General features: G+C 32.4%; 3 protein-coding genes across 3 annotated transcripts; 1 reads left to right on the top strand and 2 right to left on the bottom strand.

Annotated features, from left to right (window-relative positions):
* Window positions 1–479: 479 nt before the first annotated feature.
* me31B (ATP-dependent RNA helicase me31b) lies at window positions 480–9,636 on the bottom strand. Its single transcript, XM_012363287.2, has 8 exons — window positions 9,268–9,636; window positions 7,869–8,046; window positions 7,506–7,712; window positions 7,251–7,422; window positions 7,016–7,166; window positions 6,398–6,593; window positions 6,146–6,316; window positions 480–5,917 (listed from the first exon to the last, which is right to left on the bottom strand). Exons 2-8 carry the CDS (start codon window positions 8,010–8,012, stop codon window positions 5,621–5,623), a joined length of 1,338 nt encoding a protein of 445 aa, XP_012218710.2. The 5' UTR covers window positions 8,013–8,046; window positions 9,268–9,636; the 3' UTR covers window positions 480–5,620.
* Window positions 9,637–10,405: 769 nt separating this feature from the next.
* On the bottom strand, window positions 10,406–12,430 carry LOC105670013 (zinc finger protein SNAI1-like). Its single transcript, XM_012363288.2, has 3 exons — window positions 12,205–12,430; window positions 10,869–11,490; window positions 10,406–10,571 (listed from the first exon to the last, which is right to left on the bottom strand). The coding sequence occupies exons 1-3, from the start codon at window positions 12,263–12,265 to the stop codon at window positions 10,406–10,408; spliced, it is 849 nt and encodes a 282-aa protein (XP_012218711.1). The 5' UTR covers window positions 12,266–12,430.
* Window positions 12,431–12,871: 441 nt separating this feature from the next.
* Window positions 12,872–26,031, top strand: LOC105670011 (vitellogenin receptor-like). Its single transcript, XM_012363286.2, has 32 exons — window positions 12,872–13,018; window positions 14,062–14,146; window positions 14,324–14,490; window positions 14,644–14,781; window positions 14,894–15,002; window positions 15,106–15,240; window positions 15,389–15,505; window positions 15,592–15,717; window positions 15,798–16,016; window positions 16,498–16,666; window positions 16,987–17,185; window positions 17,269–17,463; window positions 17,540–17,660; window positions 17,792–17,932; window positions 18,014–18,266; window positions 18,345–18,550; window positions 18,648–18,797; window positions 18,879–19,012; window positions 19,183–19,307; window positions 19,490–19,683; window positions 20,036–20,211; window positions 20,486–20,727; window positions 20,957–21,246; window positions 21,467–21,703; window positions 21,774–21,926; window positions 22,134–22,276; window positions 22,354–22,445; window positions 22,626–22,863; window positions 23,010–23,190; window positions 23,287–23,611; window positions 23,687–23,825; window positions 24,060–26,031. Exons 2-32 carry the CDS (start codon window positions 14,065–14,067, stop codon window positions 24,168–24,170), a joined length of 5,307 nt encoding a protein of 1,768 aa, XP_012218709.2. The 5' UTR covers window positions 12,872–13,018; window positions 14,062–14,064; the 3' UTR covers window positions 24,171–26,031.
* Window positions 26,032–26,242: the final 211 nt, after the last annotated feature.

The following is a 26,242-nucleotide window of genomic DNA, read 5'->3' as shown; positions in this document are numbered from 1 at the left end:
TGAAAATAATATATTACGGAAAATTTTTATCGCGTGAAGTATGTTGCAAAAATTCGAAAAAAAACGTGTTGCTAATAAATTATATTATTGATAATAAGTTAATCGATTGAAAAATTCAAAGAGGTACGTATATTATTTATTGTAAAAAGAGAAATGTCACAATATACTTTGTAAACGATTGTTTGATCACAATTCGGAACAAATTATTAAACGTTTTTTTGTATTATTAAAACAAATTAATTAAAATATCATTTGACAGAAAGCTATATAGTAATCATAAAGGTTTAAATTCCGGAAAAAACGTTAAAACCACTCGTATTATATTCTTAAAAACTCAAATACTGTAAGAAATAAATCTCTTGTTTACGTAATAATCGGTTTATACCAGTTCACGTAAAAGAAGAAAAAGAAGATTCGAATTTCGGCAGAATTGAGTATTTCAGGATTTATGATATAAAAAGATACAGTGTGTTAAACGATTGTATACTGAAACAGAATTTTTATTAAGGGGCGAAATGCTGTGCTTTGTCCCTTTGGGAAACAAAATTGACATACGATTTATTATAGATTGGGTTTGAGCGAACAGAATGGCAAAGGTATGTAAAAAAAAAATTTCATTTTATAGTCATGCGCAAACCCATCTTTACAATTTAGAAAAAGAAAACGACAACATCGCTGATAAACAAGAAAAAACACCTTATTAAATTTGGTTCCATACCGCTTACAGAACATATCCTAAACGGTAACAGGTAACGAGATTAATTGTCTGAACAAATGCACATAAAAATCAGAAATACAGAGTATTTCATCTGCGCACAATCACGCGTGAGTTGCGAGTTATTTGTAAATAGTAATGCAAGTTGCGTAACATTGCGAAATCATTTTGCTATATGTCATCCATTTGGGTGATGAATTTTTGTTTTTTTTTTCTTTTTGATATTATTCGCGGGATATCGCAATTATTTCAGTTATAAAATGCATATGCAGGAAAGTTGGTTCTAAAATGTAAGACGCAAGAGGAATTTTGCAATGTTACACCCCTTATACTTACGAACAACCGAAACTCAGATTTTAACGTCACAAAATAAATCGATGTCTGTTATGTCGAAAAATCTTCGTTCATATCTCGTTAATAATAGCGATAATATAATTAATAGTAACAAAGGTATCACATTATAGTACTGTTTAGATATGCAGTTGGCCGATAATTGGATTCCGCAATTTGATAAACAAGTGTATAATGGTAATAAGTTTTTCAACGAAACGATAAAGCGTAGGGTAGAGTCGACAAACTGATTACATCTCGAACGAAGTATACATTACTTTTTTGTTTCTTTTTTTTTTGGTTTTTTGCACTTTTTTATGTTTCTCGTATATTGGAGATCTAATTCCAATATAATTAATCGAGCTGCGTATGTTATTCGAACGCGGAAATATTGTTTCCGGATGTTGAAGTTTCCGATGCGATCGATTTTCGATTCGTTTGTTGGGAATGTGCTTGGCACGCAGCTCGTAGCATTGGTTTCACACCAATGAAAATAATTCAGGCGAAGGTACGAGATCTACGATGCTGTTAGAGAGCTCGTTCTTAAGATGTTTCTCCTTCACGTTTACGATTTAAATCGTAGAACATTGATATACGAATATACTCCCTCCCCCTGGATGACCGGGGAGCATTCTCCACAATCCTCACACACACACATACATCCGGATGTTAACGCGTTACATAATCGTATTCCTAACGTCGTACGAATTACATTCGCTTACTTTCATATCAAGGGCACTCCTTGTTATTTCCAAGATGAGTCGCAAAAACCACACTTGGAGATAGTTTTGAGAATCAGACATGAAGAAACGTGGTCGTGGAAATGTCAAAGTAAAATAAACTTTTACTTTGACAATTTGCAGCTATGCGATGCGCTGTAGGTGTATTCGTTAACTTATTTTCCAGCATTTTTCGGAAAATAATATATTCGTCTGTAATTTGGAATATAAGAGTGGCAAATACATACGGCTGCAAAAGGTAATTTGTAAAATCACCACGTTCTTCAGTCTGTTCACGTAACATTGCTAATCAATGTTTTTCTTTTTTTTTTTTTGGATTTTTTAAGCCCACTTTTTTCTAAATTTATACATCCATAAACATCATTCTTTAGAAAGAGTCAAGTAAAGCACGCGGTTTTTGCAGATTCTATCAATATAATTATGAATAAGATTTTGCTTAATTTTATAATTTTCTAAAATATACAAAAATCTTATATCATATTTTAGGATTAATTATTATGAATTAATTTAATGTTCTTTCTTGACTAGAATCAGTTCAAATAAATTGGTAGAATTTTCACACGTTGCTAGGAGTAGCAAGAAACAGGGTTTTACGTAGGAAGATTAACGTTTCCTTACTAGCATGAGCTAATTGACTCTTTCGAAAGTTGAATAAAATACATTTCGCAAAATAGATTCCATAAAATGGATCTATCAGTGTTTCCAATTACGGCGCGGTAAGATTACAGCGCAGTATTCTTTCCTTAATCTACGTAAGATTGCCAAAAGAATTTTTATAGAATCGCTGTAGGCAAAATAACAAAAAAGCTAACAGAATAAAAGATTTTCGTATTTTGCAAATGGGAAGACGTCTCGCAAATTACGCCAGCGAAACGATTGTTATTGCGTTGAACCTATTTCACATTTGTACATTAAGTAGACAATAAAATGAAAGCGACCGTAATATTAGACTATGACGCAAATGTATGCGATTCCGATCGATCAAATCAATATGCAGTGGGCGACAAACTTATTTGATCAATAAGATCGCATGTTAGATAAACTTACTGGCAGGAAGAAGATCGAATTGTAGAGACAAAGTAAATATAATATAGATTTTGTTTTCGCGGTAAATATAGTAATGATGTAAGATTTTTTTTTTTTTAAATAAATATTGCGGCCAATTTGTATAAACAACATATAAACCTTCGTTTTAGAAATATCAGCTCCGTATGTATTCCGGCATCGCGTCTCCAATGAACTTATGAATTAATTGCTTTCCCAGTATTCGTGCATCACAAGATTTCATGGACTTGCAATGGTATGATGCACGCCTGCCCTATACATTCCACTTCCTGAGACTTTTCTAGATCAACAGAATTGTTGAACCACACGTTTTCCCAAATTGGGAAAGTAAATCCATTAATAATACCCTTTAACTGCTTTACATATTACAGAATGTTCGCAATTTTCAAACGCCAAAATTTTATGGTGTATCTACGACAGTTACATTAATGCACTTAGCGCTGCAGTGGTGTATTACAATACGCGACAACGGCGACACAAAAGAGGCCTACTGTAAAGGTGCTTTTTCACATTGTCGCTCGACAATTCAACTTTAGCGTTAAGATATCGTGTGACCAAAAACTAGTATAACGGTTGGTTATTTGCAGTCACACGATCTTCTAAAAGAAATCGAGCTGAAATCGAGCGTCGAGCGTCGAGCGTCAGCGTCAGCGTGAAAAGGCACTTAATTATCAAATCGTAGCAGATATAATTGCTAGTTTTTCAGTTCGTTCCGGTTGTTCAAAGCGTTTATTTTATATGTGGTCAATGGCACCACCATCATCTCACAGATTATTTGTGTTTGTTATCTCGGTCAAGCAAAAGACAACGTTCTGATAAGTCAGAAACGGTCATCGGGTCACATTCGTTGCTTTTCACGGGTAAAATTCTCGGAGTGTCAACACTGCGAGAAGCCATCCGCTTGCGTTATATAGGTTTTTATCTATCCTATATAATACAACAGCAACTAAATCGTAACTAGAGGAGTCTTGTCGAACCGATGTGATGGTAAAAGAAATAGAAATATAAAATTGAAAAGTACAATTGATACAATATCAATCCCGAGAAAGTTCAATTTTTCTTGTTATATGCTATTTCTTGTAAAGCATAGACGAAATTGTTTTTTTTTTTAATAATAAATATACATCCAATAATTATACATTCGCGAGCTACTTATTTGATCGTGCAATCCATAAAATTTATTGTTAATTTTCGAAATAGCATTTAGTGTAACTTGTACTTTCGCGAAGTGAAGTGAACAACCGTTCGTCCAGATCTACTATCTACATACATTTACTCAATCGTCTGTAATTTTAGTTTCCTCTCATATTTTTTGTGCCAGCAGTTATCTCATTACTGTCTATTCTATAGTCTTCGGTTAAGCTCACGGATAATTAACACTGCAGTCCTAAGCGCATTTTGAACTGCCTTCTATCATTGTTAATATTTCACTTAAAGACAATTCGTCTCCAATATGAAATATTTTGGTATTACCTATTAATTTTTTGCATTCATAAACCTAAGTCATATTGGCTGGTGGCCTTCGAATTCGAAATTTCAGCTTAGTCATGCAGATACTAAATTTTTCCACATCTTTGCACATCTTCCTGCGCGTGGATACCGTAATTTCACAGACACTTCTAGAGATTCTATGTCAATATATTATACAGAGACTTTGGCAGTTGTTTTTATCTTTCGTGAGAGAAAGTATGTGATAATAGTGAGACTCGCGTCCATTTTATGTGTAGTATGACTTAGCACGCATATTAGTTTGATGCACGCCTTCGTCTACAAGCGCTCTCCACTTACTTCTCACATACACGCTACACAATTTCGGTGATAAATACCTGCCATTTTTTTTTTTATTATTAGATTTTCAGCCTTGATCGACTATTGTTGTACGATTAAATGTAGGCTGCAATTGGACATATTGGATGCTGTAATCAGCATCAGACATAGAATCTCCACTTTTATGGAGTCCACCAGCCAGTTCTTTATAAAAAATAATTATATAAAACTAGTCAATTGTACAACCTCTGATTCTCAATCACGGTACTGTAAAAAGAAAATCTAATTCCGTTTAAAAAAAAAAAAAGAAAAAAAAAGAAAAGAAAATTCCACTAGCGATTGAATAAACAGAAAAAAAGATCGTTTTAGCGTTGACAAGTGATTTGAATTTCAGAGTTGTATGACAATATTGACGAATAGCAAAATCAAGCCATGATCAAATTACAATTATAACTGATATTTAATATCGAAATTTTATAAATCGCTAAGAGCAATTTATACATAATACATAAATTCGTGACCTTAATAGTGTCTAAGGGCAATTTATATGTATGCATAACAGTACAAAAGTAATGAGCACTTGGAGTATGTTGCACTCAGTGAAATCGGCCGATGGGTTTTACTTCTCTAAATCATACATGCCCCTTTCTTCATCGTTAGACAACAGAAGAAAAGAAATACTGGACAAATGAAGCTGTTGTATAAAAATTCTCTATTAAAAACGATGTTGTGTGTACCCTCATGTAATATTTACAGGTATGATAAAATGCAATGATTGATTAGTACGTTATTCACATATTGTGCATCTTGATAATGACTTGATTCTGATTTGCTTTAGCTTATGTACAGTACATGTTATATACATTTAAATGTATTCTTCTATGTACAAAGAACGACTCGCATCGGCATTCGCACGACACTTCATGTACGAGTCACAATCACCATTGTCACTTTTAAACTTTTTGAGCGTGTATAAGTTTCATTTTGCGACAGTGTATCGAAACTACTTAGACACATTACCTTCTTCCATACTATTATTGTCTTCTGGTCTTGCCACGTACAAACTGGGATCTATCACTTTTGGGATAGGTTTAATTTCTGTTCCAAGCTCTTGTTCGATACGGTGTAAGTTGAAGCGATCCTCGTACGTGATTAGGTTAATTGCTATACCTAAATGGCCGAATCTACCAGATCGGCCTATTCGATGCAGATATGTCTCTGCCATTTTCGGAAAGTCAAAATTGATCACGACATTCACAGCTTGCACATCAATACCACGAGTAAATAGATCACTGCTCACCTGTGAACAAGAATTGGCATTTCGTTAACGTTGAATTTCATGTTGAATTAATCATTAAAAATAAAAAGTAAAAAATAGCTGATGTAAGTGAAACATTATATAAGTAAAACAATTAAATCAAGTTATACGTTTTTATAAATCAAATTATACGTTTTATAAAGCACGTACATTATTCATAACAAAAATAACAAATTGATATAATAATCAATGTTATTGAAATTAACTTACGAGATTTCGGCATAATCCTGCACGGAAATCATGGAATACGCGATTTCGGTGTGCCTGCGCCATTTTCGCGTGTATGTAATAACAGCAATATCCAAGATCCGTTATTTTCTTAGCCAGTAATTCAACGCGTTGCGTTGAATTGCAGAAGATTATGCTTTGTGTTATTTGCAACTGCAAAATATACAAATAGAATCAAACAAATATACGAATAAGTACAAAGATTGCAAAGAGATTTCTGAATCAAAATCTTACTTTGGAGAATAGCGTGTTAAGGCAGTGAACTTTTTGTCGTTCCTGTACAAAGGCATAATATTGTGTTACACCTTTCAAAGTCAATTCTTCCATTAAATTAATCTCGTATGGATCTCTCAAGTGTTTCTCCATAAATTGTTTTACAGTCAGAGGAAATGTGGCTGAATACAACAAAATCTGACGTTCCTGTGGTAATCTAGAAACAAATACAATAAATTATCATTATTAAATATCATCAAAAAACATCCACAAACAATTTGAATGATTATTTTCGACAGCATTGTAATACATATGATATCATATGTAATCAATTTTTCTATTGACAAAAACTATTAATTTTTTTAAATATTAAGTGGAAAGTGTGGCAGTAATGTAACAGTGATAATAAAAGTTCAGTAAATTTTGAGCAAGAGTCAATTAAAGTTAGTCATTTGTAATTAATAAAAGTTTGTCATGCTCGGGAATATAAACATACTGCAATAAGTCATCAATTTGACAAAGCATAAAAAAAGCATACTTAATCAATTTTTTCTTATAAAAAAATCTAGTATTAATATTTAAAAAATATGTAATTAATCAAAAATTTTATATAAATTATATTATATTTTATAAACATACCTCGATATGACGTGATCTAACATTCCTTTGAAGTCTTGCGAAAGCAGTTTATCTGCTTCATCCAAAACTAGAATCTTACAATGTTCCATATTTGCCACATTCTTATCCATCAGATCCAAAATTCTTCCTGGCGTTGCGATTATCACTTGTACTGAAATCATAAATTAGACACCGATTATATATCAGCAAATTCATTTAATTTAGCTGTGAATTTCTTACTTTTCCTAGATTTTACCTTTTTGATAAATCCTCATAATGTCGTCACGTAAGTTCGTGCCTCCAGTAGTGACCATAACTTTTATATCCATGTGTTTTGCGAGCTCGATGCAAATCTGTGATGTTTGTAGCGCTAACTCTCTTGTAGGTACAATTACCAGTGCTTGAATTACATCTTTCCTTGGATCAACCTAATACAGCAAATTAACACAACTTAAACATGTAATATTCCAATCAGATATTTTTTCCAAGTTAATAATTTTCTGAAATATACCTGTTCCAATACTGGAATTGAGTACGCTCCAGTTTTACCAGTTCCATTTTTCGCTCGTGCCAAAATGTCTTTACCAGAAAGTGCAATGGGAATACTAGCTTCTTGAATCGGTGATGGCTTCTCCCATCCCTTTTCAAAAATTCCCATTAATAATTCGCGTTTTAGGCAAAATTCTTCAAACTCGTTACCACGTGTGTCGGTAACATCCTGTAAAATAGTTTGTTAGATTAGTTTAATTTGGAAAATTTCAAAAATTTGTTTTCAAAAATTAGGCAACAATAAAAATAACTCTACATTTAAAAACAAAATTGCTTAAATCTAAAAAATATAAGTCTATTAATTTATTTTTATCATGAAACTTACACTTGTTTTAATTCTTTTATCCTTTGGTGGAATTTTTAACTTTGCTTTCCAACCTACATCATCCATTTTATCTATTTCCGGTTTGTTAGACAAACCAGAATTCAACATGTTGTGGTTAGAATTCATATGCGTCTCTGTCATCATTTTGGAAATATAGTAGTATATCTACTATCTTTTCCTGTGAAAAGAAACAAGAAGAAAAGATTTATCACTATCTGTAATTATACATATATACATATGTGTGTGTGTGTGTGTGTGTGTATTATATATATATACACAATATATATACACACATTCCATGTAATGTAATATATATATTCTAGTAATTATTTTATTATCTTATCACAATTTCTTTGTTTGAACATATTATACTTGAATTTCATTCATTCATACAGAATGCTTCTGCTAAATATTATAATTAATTAAATTATCAATAATTACATTCAAATAATTCTGAACATATTCAAAAGCATCTATAGTTTTTGTATTAACGTCTGAATAGAGAGCTAGAAGGAGAACAGGACCAAACAAAATTGACCTACAATGACTGTACGTCTATAGATGTGTTTGCCGTTATAAATACATTCGAATGTGCTAAGTGTTTTTGTGTGTTTGGATGTATAAGCCTCGAATGCCCAATAGATGAAACAGTTAACTGTAGTGCAAAAAATTTGATTTTCTCTTCATTTATAATATATATAAGACATAAAATTTATATATTTAAATAAAAAACTCAACAACTATTTGTAATTAATTTTAATAAATTATCTATTCCTAGAGCAATAAATGTATGATATATAACTTATATGCAGGAAAGAACGTTTCAGCATTATTAACATATATGTCTACATGTATATAATATTACTTGTATAAAACAAAAGAACATTCGCAACTTTCGAGGTCAGCTCGTTATACATCAGAATGATGAAATAAACTACTTCGAAAGTATTGGATTTTATGGAAAGACTAATGAAAAAAGAAGGACGCCATAATTAGCCTAGTCATAAGTAGCCGTGATTAACGATAGCCGATACGCCGATTCAGTCGTGCAAGCAAACATGTTTCGCAAATTTCAAATGCGTAACGTTCGAACCGTCGATAAAAGTAGACTCTTACGCGTAAAATACGGTCGGAAATTTATCTTCTGAAAAATTTCAACGTGCAATGTATGTCAAGCTAGCTAGCCGCCCTTCTTCACCAAATCTCCCGAAAATTCTCGGCCACGCGTGTCATCGGTAACAAAAACGAGGCGCCGTTACCGTTAGGCTCCAGACCAACAGATTTTTCCGCGGCGAAAAAACGCGCCGTCCATAGCGACGCGGCGCGAGCACCGACGAGGGGCGCGAGGATCACGAGCATGCAGGGCGTTCGGAACGCAGAGCGTCCGCGTGTTCCTTACCTCAAAAACGGATGGACGTCGATACCGTGTATATATGTGAGTGTGTGTGTGCTTCGAGCACTCGATCGAGGGGAAACAACACGCCAAAATGGCCGTTCCCTGATGTCAATGATTTCGTCGACTTCTCGCAGCGCCAGCGACCGCGTCGGGACACCGTTGTGCCGTTCGGTGCGATCGCGTGCTTCCTCTTCACCGCCTTTACTCGCCGTTCGGGCTCCGAAAACAAAGCGGTTCTTCGCGTGTAACGCGCGGGTCGACTCTCAGTCTCTCTCTTCCGTCTCTGCGTCTCGTGATTTGCGCTCAGTTTGCAGTATCTCGAATTCCCGACTGATGCACTGCGTCGAATGCGAGCTACGATTATTGCTTGTTCGGCGTACGCGGCAGCACCATGAAAGAGCAATATCAAGATGCGAAACCCCAATCATATCATGAAGTATCACTTTAAGATACGGTTTTCATGATCATAGTAGTGCGCAACCAATTGCGAAGCGTATCAATACATCACGTGATTCAATCGTGTGACAAGGTTGGTAGCAATAACAGCCGAAATTCGTTACTGTCGTTATTCGTTACTAAACGGCCAAGGTAAGATTCGAAGTAATTAAAATTACTGGTCTATTTGCACAGCATTGAAGTGAGTGTAATCTTATTGAGTTTCGGATTCCATGCAAATTTTTATTTATTGCCGATGTTAATGTTTGCTTGATAACTAAGCAAATAAATGGACTAGATGGACAATGGAATCGAGCCATATTTCAATCTGCTAGAAAGGAAGAGTCAAAATGTAAACTCTTCCTGTACTAAAATTATTTGGAAATGTATATGAATAGAGATGTTCATAAGATCACAAGAAAGTACAACAGTTGAATCTTGCTTTTGGGAAACAAATGATTATTTTAGAAATACATGTTGGACAGGTTTGCACAAATCTTGCTTTCTAAATGTAATTAATTTGGAGCAAAAGTATTATTAAAACTTGATTTTATTCGAAACATTTTATTGAAGAGTTAGCATAGTTTTTATCGTCAAATTAGAACACAGTTATAATATTGTAATAGAACGCAAAATTTTTATGTGTAATAGATATTGTTGAGAACAGCTGTATTGAAATTGCTTGTAGTATTTTTTTCATATCCATTTACGGACAAGTGGGTTCCTTTTTCTGAGACATACGATATTTACGACAAGCTTCTGGACAATGGCGTTCCAAGTAGCGTCTTTGCGAAAAAGCCTTAAAGCACACACCGCAACGCCATTGCCACTGATGATGATTACGTGTTCTCTGGTGAGCGCGCAAATTCGAACTGCAAAATATCGCAAGGGTAATGGTTAATCGGCTAAATAGAGGTTAGTTAATGATCTCTCAATAATTATTACTGTTTTGATATAAATAGCACCGGTTCAATAGAATAAACATATACAATGGTTTATGATTATCACTTTTTTTGCATATAGCAGATGTTTTGATTTTAAAATTTAAATGTTAACAAAAGTTGGATTTTTAGAAAATCAATTTTCAATTCGTTGATGTTTAGGTTAAAGTAAATTTTCAAAATTATAATCTTAATAAAATGTTGCTTTTTTTTATGAATTGTACGTACCGATCGGCAAAAGATTTGTGACAAACTGGGCACTCGAAGGGTCTCTCGCCTGTGTGAAGGCGCAAATGGCCCTTCAGCACCCATGGTCGATCAAAACTCTTATGACAATAAGGACAGTAATGCATCGTCTTATTCCTCTTCCAGGGTTGAACATTATCTTTCCCAGTCGGCTTCTTCTCGGAAGCGTTGATCGGCTCATGCTTTTGCTTCGGGACCAAATACAAAGCCTGCGCCTGCGACAGCTTCTCCGTCTCGCAGCTGTTGATTACGACCTTTTGATTTATTGTCCCAGCGATATTTTCTGGACTAATTGTCGGATCTGCTGTTGCTGCCTCTTTTGCATTTGGCGAAGATTGAGATGCATCATCGACCAGTGTTGCAGGTATTTTTTTAGGAAACTTATTTCCATCAATTGCAGTATCCTGATGAAAATTCGCGAAACTTCTGCTTGCCGTATTTAAGTCTGTGTCGAGCATCGCATTATTAATCTTATGAAAGCTGTACCGGGTAACAATAGGAAGTCCTGAATATGTCCATATATTGTTCGTCTTCGATATTGCATCTTTTGTGCGAGTCTTACGCTTAAGCTCCGTTGATGGCGGCAGCCACGAGTATTCGGTCTCTGTAAACATCGATTTTCCATCATGCAAAATAGATATAATATTTAGTTACCAAAGTACATCAAAATTTAAAGTATGTCTGAAAGATTTATCGTCATTTTAAATGTGGAAGCAAATAATTCAGTGTGAAATAGACAAATTAAAATTCCACATCAAATTAATTCAATCATTCTTTAATCAGCAATTATTAATCATCAATAATTAACAATTTCAAAGTTTTCCTGTTGTTTCTAATTGGTAAAAATTATTTTAAGAAAATGTATTTTGATTTTTCCATTAAATCGTTGAATTGCTTATGCATTGGCAATTAAAAATCTAACAGTTTAATAACAATATATAAATTTTAAAATTAAAATATATAAATTTTATCACACATACTGCACTTTGTTGTGCAGCATTTGTACAACTTGTGAAAAATACTTCCCGGCAAAATGTTTCTTGTAATATAATTTCTATGTTATTAATTTTAATTCCTATCTCATTAGAATTTATAAATATCACGTGAAACTTAGCAGACGTAAGGCATGATCGTGCGGGAGCTGTTTATTATGATAGCCAAGGTGAAAGTAGCAATCACAATTATCATATTTCCAAAAATTTTAGAAGGTATGCCAAAATATTTTATAACCATTACTGAAATTTCTTATTTGCTCGTTTATCGCCGACAAACCTTCACAATGAACAGAGATAAAGAATATATCAAGGATTGATAATACCTTCGCTCGGACTGCTAGTTCGCTGATATCGGGCCATTGACTTTATTAGGCACCGTGGCATTTTTTCACATAAAAATAAACCTGCTATCTACGAAAGACCAAGAACTTCTAAAAATGTTCAGCTTTTGTCAACGGCAGCAACATGGCACTTCATTAGATCGGTTTTTGTTTCAAGCAGCGCTGTATATTTTTTACTCGCTGATGCGCGGTAAATAATCGAAATTATTAAAACGCAACGTTACCGCGTCGTTTGATATAGTATGTTAATCATCAGGTTAATCATCAATCTTTTTCTTTTATCTTGATAATACTTACCACTCTGACATTGTTGAATCGTATTATTGTAAAAATTATAATATAATTTGTAAATAAATTTATAGCAATTACAGTTATAATATAATTTATGATATTCTCTAAAATGAGGAGTAAAATTAATGTAACGTAATTATTTTATAGACATATTTGCATTTATTATGATGTGTTAAAATTTATTATTTCAATTTTCATATATTTTGAAATATTATTTGGTTGAATTCTCAGTTAGCTGGTGGAATTTGTATTTCTAGGCACATATATATTGTCATGCCGAACGTGTTTGTACGAGATATCCATTAAGTTTCTATGTTGTTAATAGTGACCTTTAGTTTTCGATAACATTCGTGGTGGAAACAAGGACTCGGAAGGACCAATTTGAAGCGAACGAGTCAGAAACATTTCGTGCGACGTTGCGACCGGGTCAGAGCTTCGTTTCTTCCTTCAGATTATAAAAAATACGTGAATACGTTAATGTATATAAGCGCTCTCATTCATTGCGGTGAGTACATTTTATCTATCTTTTTTAGAATTATTGCAGTTTTTATCCGCAACTAAATATTTAACATTATATATAATAATATATATATATAAAATAAATTAAATATAATACTTTTTGATCGAATTATTTAAAACATTTTTTAAACGATATTGAAGGTTTATACGATCGTAAAATATCGTAGTATTTTAAAACCATTTTAGATAATTTGTAATTTGCAACAGAATTCAAGATACAATTTTATTTAGGACGATTTTGCGTGTGTGCGACGCATGTGTGTATATGGTGTGCTGTGGTTTGTGGTGTGTAGTGCATTCCGATTCTTCAAAAGTTTTTTATTGCACAAAGTTATAAATACAGTTTTATCTCGAATTTTGTCGCGAATTTTAAGTTGTCTAAAGAGTGCTTGATTCATTTCAGTATTATGATAGAATATTATAATACATTTAAATTTACCGTCTTCATAAAATATAATACTCTTTACAATAGGCAATATTTTAATTTGTGCGATTTTAATTCCATTTATTAACATATTTATGAGAAAATATTGAAATAATTGAGCCATTGTGATTATTAAGTATTCCAGAATGTTTTTTAACTCTTATTTATTGCAAAAATGGACTACATCTCGCTCATAGCCGTACAAAATAAAAAAAAATTTTTTTTTTTTTTTTTAATATTGGGTTGTGTAATAAGTAACTTCGGATTTTTGAATAGGATTTCTATTAGAAATTTCGAAATTACTTATTACACAACCTAATATTAACACCGATTCCTTGCATGATTTACTCATGGCAATAAAAAATCATTTTTATATTGATGACCTAATGTTAAAGTAGTATCAACTAATTAATTACTAAAGATTAGCGTTAAATAACTCAAGTAATTAATTGTACTTAGTAAACAATTTTTAGTAATATTTACGAAAATAATTCTACTTCTATTTTAAAAATTTAATGTGCAATTTGCATATTTAAATTGCTTAGTGCAAAAATAATTGAGAAAATAACAAATAATTAATGATAAAATTTTAACGTATTTTGCAGATTATGTATCGTATAGTATACCTGTTATTTATATGCAGCTTCTTATGGGTTTCCGTTAACAGCTCGTCAATTTATAAAAGTTATGGTAAGACAAAAATTCTATTTGTAGGATACATTAATTTTTAAAACATCGGTTTTTTATGCTTCAATTTTTGTGGTCCGCTGTCATAAAGATTTAGGCAAATAAAAATAATTCTGTTTTTAATTATTTTATTTATTTATACTTCATATTACTAATGTGAGATAAAAATTTTGAATTTAGAATCTCCAAAGTTTCGACGGTACGCGGAATATGATATAGATGAAGAGTGTGATTATGATTCATTTATATGTGTAAATAACAATAAGTGCATACCAGAATACAAGCGATGTAATGAGAAATCAGACTGTGAAGATGGAAGCGATGAAAAAAACTGCAAGGAGTACAGGGTAAATATTATATAATTGCCAATAACATTTCAGTTATTATATATTTTCAATTTGAGAAATTATCTTCTAAGTGGACATCCACTATTTCTTATTTTTCTAGATTATATGTGTACACACACAGTGTCAAGTTAAATAACATTTTTGTGTTTTCAGAAAAACCTTCATATTACTTGCGCTAATGATGAATTTCAATGTAACAATATAAAAGAGTGCATACCGGAACATAAGTTTTGCGATGATGTATTTGATTGCACAGATCATAGCGATGAATTCTTTAATTGTCAGAAACAAGTAAGTGAATTAGCGTGATTATTTCGCACATTATCGCATATTATTTACCTTTATATCTGTATTACTTTATGTTATAATGAATTTTTTCGCAATTTTATTTTTGTCACAATAGTTAAATTGTACTGATAAGTTTCGCTGCAACAATGGATTTTGTGTGAGAAATGAATGGGTTTGCGATGGCACGAAAGATTGTAAAGACAACAGCGACGAAACAAATTGCGGTAATTCTTTCGGCATATATAGCTATTAATAATTATGAAACATACACATAAATTGTCCTATGTTATAAAAAGATATTCTTTTAATGTTGTTTTGTCTTTGCAGAGAATAAAATTACAGAATCCGAGTGTAATAATACAAATAATCGATACTTATGTAAAAATAAACGATGCGTTTCTCTTAATGTAGTATGTGACTCAAAAGATAACTGTGGAGATTATTCAGATGAAGGTTATAACTGTGAGTATTATACGTCAACGTATTTTAATTGATATATTCTTTTAATTTTAATGTGTTTTTAGAATTATTTTGTTTTCTGTTTTTATGATATAATCTTAATGTAACTTTGTTGTGCGATTTATTATAATGTTAAGCATTTCTCTTTCAGGCACAAATACAACTCTCTGTTCATCCGTAAAATGTCAATATTGTAAGTCAACCCCTACAGGACCTATGTGTTTCTGTCCACCCGGGTATAAATTGCAAGAGAATAATACATGTACAGGTAAATTTGCAATGAACGAAAATGACAATTGTACGAGAATTGCGTTCTTCTCTCTCGCTTACTTGACGATTTTTTTTTTTCCATAGATATCGACGAGTGTCAGACTTACGGGATATGTGATCAAGGATGTAAGAATCTCCCAGGATCATACAACTGTTTCTGTCATCCGGATTATTCATTGCAGGACGACAAAAAAACTTGCAAAGCTGACGGTAGACTAGCTTGCGAGCGTTATTATGCTTATCTATGCTATTAAAACTTAACAAATATGCAAATTTCTTTTGGAATTTAGGTGGCGAGGCTACATTGTTGTTTTCTACGAGATCGATTATTCGTGGATACCATCTCGATTCGCAAATACTCTTTGACTTCATGAAAGACTTAGACCACGTTGTCGATGTTGTTGTAAACGGAGATTATCTGTATTGGTCTGAAGTGAAAAATGAGAACTCTGTGATTAAGAGACTTAATACTCGTACGTATGAGAAGCGAGAAGCAATCGTTACTGCAGGTAAGTTTTTAATAATAATATTTAGTGATTATATTATGATCTTTATAAATATGTATAAATAATTTTATAATATATTATTTTGAAAAATATTGTTTCTTTTCGCAATAGCAAATAAAAATATGAACATTTTTTCATTATATTAAACTGTATAGTTATTTATAATCATAATTAAATTTACATATATTTATATATTGTATTATTGACGCTTTTTTATTGTATTTTATTGTCATATGTAATAACATAATTTTAATAACTGTTTCTTCTAATAATGTTATATTACATTATTAAATCATGATAGAAAATGATGAAAAATATCAATATTAAAAAAAATGTGATAAAAATAAATTAAATAAAAGAATAAAATTTTATTTGTATAGCAAATACTTCAAAATATGTTCGAAAAGTCGTAGCTAGTATTATATTATAATTTTAACGCAATTATATAATTCAGTATAATTTTATGTGCTTTTGTCGTGAAAAGGTTTACACACAGTGACGAGTTTAGCTGTGGATTGGATCACGGGAAATATATATTTCACGGATTCCGGCTACTCGCGTATCGGAGTTTGCAACAATAACGGCACTTATTGCACCATATTAATCAACAGTGATAAGCAACTGAAATCACTTGTCTTGTTACCGTCTAAAGGGTAAATACATATTATATACTTCAAATAAAAATTTAATTTTGTATACATATAACAATCTTGCGAAACCATAAGTTCTCAGATTTCATTAATTGATTTTGTCTCTTCTCTTTCCTGTCCCGATTTCGGAATTAATAAATATTCTATTAAAAATTTGTTTTACAAATAGAAACTTGAAATTAATTAATAATATACTACATTTTTATACGGTATGTTCCTATTTATTTTATTTTGTTATACATGAAAATTCCTTTTTAAATCTTATTTAGAAGATCAGAATAGTTGTACATTTAATGAAAAAATATGTTTAATAATATTTACAGATTAATGTATTACTACGAAGAATTCAGTTTTATAAATGAAATAAAAATGGTAGGAATGGATGGAAAAAACATGACGACTTTTGTTAAACCAAAATCGGCTGCAAATGGATTGGCTATTGATTATCCAAACAATCGGTTGTATTGGCTGTCCAAAATAGGAATGATCGAATCAGTAAAATTAGATGGCACAGATAAAAGAGTGAGTGCGCATTTTTTGAAAAATACATTAAGATACAAAATTGTAAGATTTAATTGATACATTTCTATTTCAATTATTCGCAGGACATATTACATTCTGTAGTAGCGCATGCGGTTTCCTTGGCGGTTTTCGAAAATAAATTGTATTGGAGCGATTGGGAATCTAAATCAATACAATCGTGCGATAAATTTTCCGGAAAGGATTGGAAAACCGTAATTCACACGATGAAAGATATACCTTATCGTGTGCACATCGATCACATAGGGATAAAATCCAAAGTACGAAGTATCTTTTATTGTTTGGTAAACACAAAGTCGACTGCAAAATTTGTATTATCGTTAAATTTGATTTCAGATTTCAAATCCATGTCGTTCGAATCCATGTTCTCAACTGTGTTTGTTGAATCGAAACGAAAGCTATACATGCGCTTGTTCCATGGACAAAGAAGTGAACACCAACCGACATACCTGTCGAGGTAAATTTGCAATTTAGGAAAAATTCTGGATTTTTAGGCACTCTGACACTTGTGTCGCAATTACGAACATTAAACATTAATGTTAACGAGTTCTGATTGCAGTCTTTGATGAGCGTAATTATAAATTTCAGACGCGAAGAAGAAGCAACATCTTGTTATTATCGCTGGAAATACATTTATAAATTATTATCACGAATTGTTAGGGAATCCGAAAATAACTACGAGTACTTTTTCAAATCATATCACCGAAGCAGTTTACGATCAACTGACTGGTATGACGATATTGCTATTTTACGAATAAGAATGTTCTTTAATTTTTGTTTTATATTATTTTTTACGATTAAAATTTACAGGCACTATACTTGCAATCGATCAGTATGCGCACTATGTCATTCGCTATGATCCGAAAAATGGCGACATTAGTAATCTCATATCGATCAAAGATATGGTAGTGGGAGGAATGGCATTTGATTACATTGGTAATAATGTGTATTTGTCGAACATAGAACACAAAACTATTGAAGTACATAGTTTGACAACTAGGGAAAAGACAATCTTTTACTTCAATGAAGAGCCTCATTCTATCGAGACAGTGCCTACAAAAGGGTATTGTATTTTATTAATTACGATCACAATTTATGGAACAATTATTTCAATTAATTTATAATATTCTATATATTACAGCATAATGTATGTGAGGTTCAAAAATGGTGCAATCTTTCACGATCGGTTAGATAAAATAAAAATGAATGGACTCGGAGGAAGAAAACTTGTAAGTGTTATGCATAGTGATGTGTCAAGATTGTTAATGCATTACGATTTGCACGAAACCACATTGTTCACAAATTATGATTATAATGACATACAAACGCCGGAATCCTATGCAGATAGTAAGTTTTTCACTGAGTGCTTTGAAATATATTTTCAAATTGACAAATCATATCTTGTATTATAAAGTATTGTATATATTAAGTAGCGATCTTTTAGGGATAAAATTCATGTATATATCAAACAGTGCGGCAGTCAGTTTTGATTTCACCGAAGACAGTATTTTCTGGACTGAACGCAATTCAAAACAATTATACCGGAGAGATAAACACGAAACAAGATTTAACATCTTTAAGCATATTGCATTAAGTGAGTTTATTTGACGTTTTGTAAAATAGAGAATATACATATATAATAAGGTTAGTCAGTAAAAACTGAATTTTCTTTTAGCTATGCCTGTAGATAAAGTGGAAAATCCACTTGTGATAAATGTGCGTGGAATAATTGTCCACAAAAAGGAAGGTTGTCTGCAAAATAATGGAAACTGCTCACATGTGTGCTTGCCTTCTTCTCTTCAATCATTTGTAAGTAGGAAAACTTTCGACGACCTAATTTTAAAATTCGACGAATGCTATGCAAGTGTTTCATATATGTCACTTAGAATATAATTACTTTAATCCACGATGCGTTATTGTTTTTCGTAGAAATAATTTTCGTAGAATTCAAATATACAATTTTATGTTATTGCTTTCAGATTTGCGCTTGCCCTCCCAGAATGGTACTAAGCGCGAATAATCGTACATGTACTGCGCAGACCGCGTGTCCTATTAGCGAAATTAAATGCAGTGAGCATGACGTTTGCATAAAGCAGGAACAATGGTATATTTATCAACTTTTATATAATCCATATATATGATAATAGATTAATTATTTGAAAACTTATACTGTTTTCGTATTGATAAACAGAAGGAAGATATTTACTCTTCTCTCTAGTAAATTATTGTATGTATATGATATGAATATGATGTCGATATATTTATAAAACTTTACGATTTATTTAGGTGCGATGGACGCAAGGATTGTCCGAATGGTGAAGACGAGGAAAGCAATTGTAAGGAGAGAGGTATTTGCGAGGAAAATGAATTTATGTGCAATGATCACACGTGCATAAATGCGAACAAACGTTGCAATTTTCATATTGATTGCATTGATAAGTCGGATGAGCAGAATTGCTCGGAAAAGCAATGCAAAACAGGTAATTAGGTACAATGTTAAAAAAATTATAATTTTTCCCCTAGGTAACGTTATTTAATATCGCATGGTCACTCATTTTTTTATGTTAAATTTATTAACTTGAATTTGAATTAGCAGCATATCTCATTTCATTGTTTTGTTTTATTTCTCGTTGAAATATATTTTTTGAAAGTATGAAGATATATATGCTTTCGCGTATATTCGTCAGAACTTGGTAACTAAATCTTTGAAATTTGAGTAAGCAGTTTCTTTTATTTCATATTTATTATCGAAATATATTCTTGTAATATTGTAACAACCTTAAAAACTTGGTTTTTGAAATTGGAATTTTTTTCTTAATCGAATTCTTTCAGGAGAATATCGGTGCAGCGAAGGAAAATGTATATCGTCTTTCTTAGTATGCGATGGCAATTATGACTGTCCCGATTTTTCTGATGAACTCCACTGCGATACTCATACATGTGCTTCGAACGAATTTATGTGCGACATGGGAAAATGCATTGCGAAGGATTGGAAATGCGACGGCGAAGTGAGTCCGATTATTTTCAAACAAAGTTACACTTGTATTCATATTTTTACGCTTAATGCACTCATTATATTAGCTCGATTTATTCTTAATCTTTTATCATGTGAGAATTATTTCTAATTTAAAGCTTGATCCTCCACAAAATATGAACATCAAAAGAAAACTAATAAAGTATATTTTGTGAAACTGGATTTCTAACTTTTTAAATTAGAATTAGCTTCAAAAATTTTTTATTTATTTGCAATCAACAACATGATTTGATGTAATTGTTTTTAAGCTTGATTGTCCGGACGGTTCGGATGAAGCTGGGAATTGTAACTCCAACAGCGTCTGCGGTTCTGACTACTACGAGTGCGCTAATGGTCGCTGCATTTCTAATCCATTGAAATGCAATGGCTTCAATGATTGCGGTGATGATAGTGACGAGAAATATTGCAGGAGAAGTGGTTATTCTCGTAATTGCTCCGAGGACGAATATCTGTGCGTGAACTCTGATATTTGTGTTCCGAAGAAAGCGAGGTAAGTTCACCCTTTTAAACGTAACGTATAATCGGCAAACAATACAAATGAAAACGTTAATTCTACCTATTTCACATTTGAAAATAGTTCTGATTTTGATACTTGCAAACTTTGTCGCGCCGACAACTTATTGCACCAATTTCCTAATGTATATAAAAGACACAAACTGTAACTAATACAACTCTAATAATGTTAATAATAAATGTTCTCTTTATCGCTTGTCTTGCAGATGTAACGGGATCCAGGATTGCCCGAGAAACGACGACGAGTATCGTTGCGCGTACTGTTTGGAGGACGAATTCACATGTGACAATCAGAAGTGTATCTCGAAGAAGTGGGTATGCGACAACGTGGATGACTGCGGCGATAAATCAGATGAGACAGACTGCAGCAATAACAAGAAAAATATCAAAGACTGTGAACATTTTAAATGCACCAACGGCACTTGTTTGTCGTTTAACAAAGTGTGCGACGGCATTAAAGACTGCGCGGACGGTAGCGACGAACATGAAAATTGCTGTATGTAACAAAAAAAACTCATCTTTAATCGCGCTGTTGAAACAGTTATTGTATAAAAAAATAAGAAATTTAGTAAAATACACGGAGAAGCGCTTTTGAAGAATTTATAGAGACTAATATCTGAAAAATTTATGCAAGACGTAATCGAGAAATATTTTATATTGATAAAATTTAACACGCGGATATTTATCATTTCATTATGTCTGTTTTTTTCATACAGCAATAGCTTGTCAAAATGCTAAATGTGAAGACCTGTGTCACAATACACCGAACGGCGCTGTTTGCAGTTGTCGATCTGGATATAGCTTGGATTCCGACGGGATGTCTTGTAACGATATAAATGAGTGCCAACAAAATGTTTGTTCGCAGAAGTGTGTGAACACTGTCGGATCATACGAATGTTCGTGCATAGACGAATACTCTCTTCGTACCGATAAAATTTCTTGCAAAGCTATCGGTAAGTAGTCGCTACTAAATCTTTGTGCAAGTTATTCATGATATAATAATGAATGTCAATGATCGTCTAGGACCGCAGATGCAATTTATCACCGCCACCGATGAAGATATCAGGAATATATCGTCTGATGTACGATCTATTGATTTGGTGCATCAGTTATCAGGCTTAAGCGTAAGCAGTATCGATTCGAATGCGTTCAATGATGCTCTTTATTGGAGTAGCGGTTAGTCTGCATTACATTATACAAATACAATATCTATTAAAAAAATAAAAAAGTTACGAGCGGTTTAAAAATTGCTTAAAGATTAAAATTGTGAAGATATTCATTAAAAGAAGTTAAGATTCTAAATCATTTATAAGCTTTTTAGAAGCGTTTCTTTAAAGGCACGCGTATATTGTTCGAATAAATACTGAGATAAAATAATTGCAGAGGATGAGGGCACTATTAACAAAATCAACGTTAAAACGCAAGAAATCTTGACCATTGGCAACCTTACTCCGGGAGCGATTGCGGTTGATTGGATCACCAATAATGTCTACTTCAATAATGACAACCGTCCAAATGTGATTAAGGTATATTTCTTTACAATATCAAACCGATGACTGCACTGTTTGCTGATTATTAATCTAAATTATTATTTATTATAAAGATGTGCAACTTGGAACAATTAAAATGTGCAGTAGTGGCCGAGATAAAGGGTATGGCGAAAGTTACGGCCCTTGTAATCGATCCGTTAGCAAGGTATCTATATTATTATGTCTCTTACAGCTTTCTCACTTTCGTTCATCTAACAATCGAATTATTATATCATTTATAATTACATTATCAAATTAATTCAGACGCGTTAAAAAATATCGAAAGCTGAAGTACAATACAATGCCCGTTAAAATTCTACAAAATTTATATCACTTAATGTTGCAGTTATCTATTTTGGTCTCAAACCACTTGGCACAGTCACGACAAGCCAATCGCTGAGATATATCGGACGAACTTGATGGGCGCCGACATGAAAAAGATCGTTTTTAGGAATATAAGCGTCGTAAGTGGAATGGCAATCGATCATCTAAGATTCAAATTATATTGGTCGGACAGTTACTTCAAAACTATCGAATCAGCCAATTATGAAGGAGATGGTCGCACCACGTTCTTAAATACAGATGTACGTAAATGGATATCATTATTTCTACGATCTTTCTATTATGACGAAAGATATCTGTGCACAAAGCGCAATTGTATTGTTCGCAACATTATGCTGATATATATGTTATATTTTCTTCTCTAACAAAAATACTTTTTGATTTTTAGATACATCAACCGGTGGGCATTAATATTTTCGAAGACTCGATTTATTGGTTAATGGCTTCGAACGGTCATTTACAAAAGTGTAAACTATATGGCGACAATGCATGTACAACAATAGACATAGGCGCCCACAACATTCACAAGCACTTTACCATCTATCATATTGCCAAACATCCTAATCTCGGTTAGTATATCTCTAACGAATAGCTTTCAAAATGATACAACATTTATAAACATTTAATATTATAAAATAAAATTGTGTTATTTGTTTATCCAACAGTGGAGAATCTTTGTGAAAAGCAGCATTGCGATTATATGTGCGTTTTAACGCACGATCTTAACGTGCGTAATCTTGCTTCTACACGTGCGACATGCATTTGTCAAGATGGCAAACCAGTAGAATCCAGTATTATTTGTCCGAAAAGTGTGAATGACGAGATAACAATTGCTTCAAGAATGTCCAGCATGAAATCAGCACATATCCGTCATGAAAGTGGCATATATAGTACAATAATAGTCGCGGTATTGGTTATAGGAACGTTGTTAGGCGTTTACTATTTTTATCAAAAATATAGATACCGGTTGGGTGACTTAGATCCTAATAGGTATGTCCTAAATTTGTTTGACTTTAAAAATCGGTTTTCAAGCATGATATAATGATTAATAATGATATGATACAGTTTCGACAGCATTCGTTTCCAAAACCCGTCGTTCGACCGAAGAGACGAAGTTGCTGTAACTCTTAATTCCGTGGCTTCGTGTAACATATGCCCTGGACAACACGAGTATGTGAATCCTGTTACTGACAAATTATTGGAGGTAAGTAGCAAACGATGAATGCCCGTTCTGCTAATTATATCGTATGCTATTTACGCATTTACATTTATTTATATATATTTAATTACATTGGTAAATGTAATTATTTACACTTCTGCATTACTATATGCGCGTATTATACGATTGAGCAGAATAGCCGTTGATTATGATGATTTATGATTATTTATTTACATGCAATAAATTATTGCGGAATTAAATATGCAGTTTCACTTGTAGGCTGCGAAGGAAAGTAGTTTAAAAAGATTGAAGGAAAGCTCGAATCAACCAAAAAGAGAAAATTCAGAGACACAAAAAAATGCGTCCTTAATTCATTTTGGACGGTCGTAATGTGAGAGTTTAATGGAAAGGTCGTAAGGCTTAATGGGTATTTAAATTATATTATTAGTACATAAAATATATTATAAAATTAAATTGACACGTTGACTGCCGCACGACGCATCGGCCGTCGTATCGATATTGTTTTTTAGAGATTACGATATTATTTGGCACCAATATTAGAATTACATTTACAATATATTTTGTATCAATATGAATCAATCGATTGTATAGCGTGGTGTTAAAAAACCTAATACGGCGACCGAGATGTCGTGCGGCCAAGCTAAGACATGGAAAAAAGTTTTAACATTGTTGGCAGTCAACGTGTTAAGGAATGCGAATCTTTGTAAGCCGCGTGCACGCGTTAAAAAATTTCTCAACAGACGCTAGTGATAAACATCCCAAGTAGCACATGAAACTTTAAAACGTCTGCGATAACGTTGTCGCAATTTAAACCGCAGCATTTTTGTCTAGCACAGCTACTGCCACAACATCACTGTGTCGTTTTGACAAAGTTGTAGCAGCAAAAATGGGACAACATTTTTAGGCTTTGAAAACTATATCGTAGCCATTTGGCTGCACAATTATTTTGCCGTAAAAAAGTTGTCATAGCCACATTACAGCAGTGGCAGTAAAATTACGTAAAAATGTTTAAAAAAAAATTTTTTTTTAATTTTTGCTTTAACTGGTATTGAACCTATGACATCCCGGAACATTCGCCTCACTAAACTTAGATCAAATTTAAAGATTAATTAATCATTACAAATTATTACCATTTATAAAGTATATTATAAGTATACAAGCGCGGACGCAAATTCATAAGAGACTGATTACAGAACTATACATAGATCTTTAAGTATTAATATTAGAGCCGCATAAATGAACGCATAGGTCCGCTTGACCATCGCTGATACATGCTAAATTTAATATAAAACTGATAGTCACGTTACTCTGCTTTTGCTGTGACATATAAATTACAGCCAGATTACAGCTATTTTGGCTATATTTTAGCTTCTATCCATGCGCATGCATGGTAACAATTTACGGTGTACGTGCATAATAAACTTCCCAAATTTTCTAAACTTTTGCAAGTCGGTCAATAGTCTTCTTTTCATTTTGAAAACTTGTCACCTATTCACTTTTTAATCCCAAAAGTAATAAAATGGCTGAGGTTTTGACTTTTCTTTATAGTTGTCATAATGCTTTTACAACTATTCATACAGCTAAAATAGCTGTGGTTGAATTTTGACTTTTGTTATTGCTATTACAACGACTTTACAGCTATTAATACAGTTAAAATAGCTGTGGCTGCATTTTGACTTTTTTATTAGTTGTCACAGCGCTTTTGCAGTTAAAAGTTTAGCAAAATAACATTTGCTGCCAAATAGCTGTAATCAAGGCTAGCAGAACGTTGTACTAATTACATTTTTGCTGTCGCAGCAAATATAGCCAGACTGTGTTACTTGGGATGTTCCTTAGTGTATTATATACTGTTATAGCATTTGATATCGTACTTGATACATTTTTGATATCGCATATATTACTGACATATATATTACACTATTTAATAGAGCACTTATTAAGTTCAAATTAGGTATTTAAAAAATATGTATGATGTACATATTTTGGATCTATAATATACGATATCAAATGTTATATAAGAATATATAATGTACTGAGATACATGTTTATCCGTAGTGTCTTGATATTTGTGATAATATTAATTGGTAATATAATAATTATGTGTTGTATAGCTGATGTTATAAATTGTATTCATTTATATTATATGTGTACTTTTTGTATTGTAGCACACAAAAAAGTTTTTACAATTTTGTATACATAAAATGGAATAAAATTTTTATCTTGCGCAAAAGTTAGGTAACAATTGTTTATAAAAATTCTCACTTTTTTAACAATTTATATATATATAATTTAAAAAAAATTTACTTTTAAAATTGGATTTTACACTTAGTATTACCACATAATTAATGAAAATTGCATTTGTTAAATATCAGTATTACGATTATTACAATGTTTTAATAGAGAAAGGCGATTACTATGCTTAAATTCGATTTAATTTTGTA

The sequence above is a fragment of the Linepithema humile genome, chromosome 7 (genome assembly GCF_040581485.1).
Source record: "Linepithema humile isolate Giens D197 chromosome 7, Lhum_UNIL_v1.0, whole genome shotgun sequence".
NCBI lineage: Eukaryota > Metazoa > Arthropoda > Insecta > Hymenoptera > Formicidae > Linepithema > Linepithema humile.
This window is presented reverse-complemented; position numbering and strand designations above follow the sequence as displayed.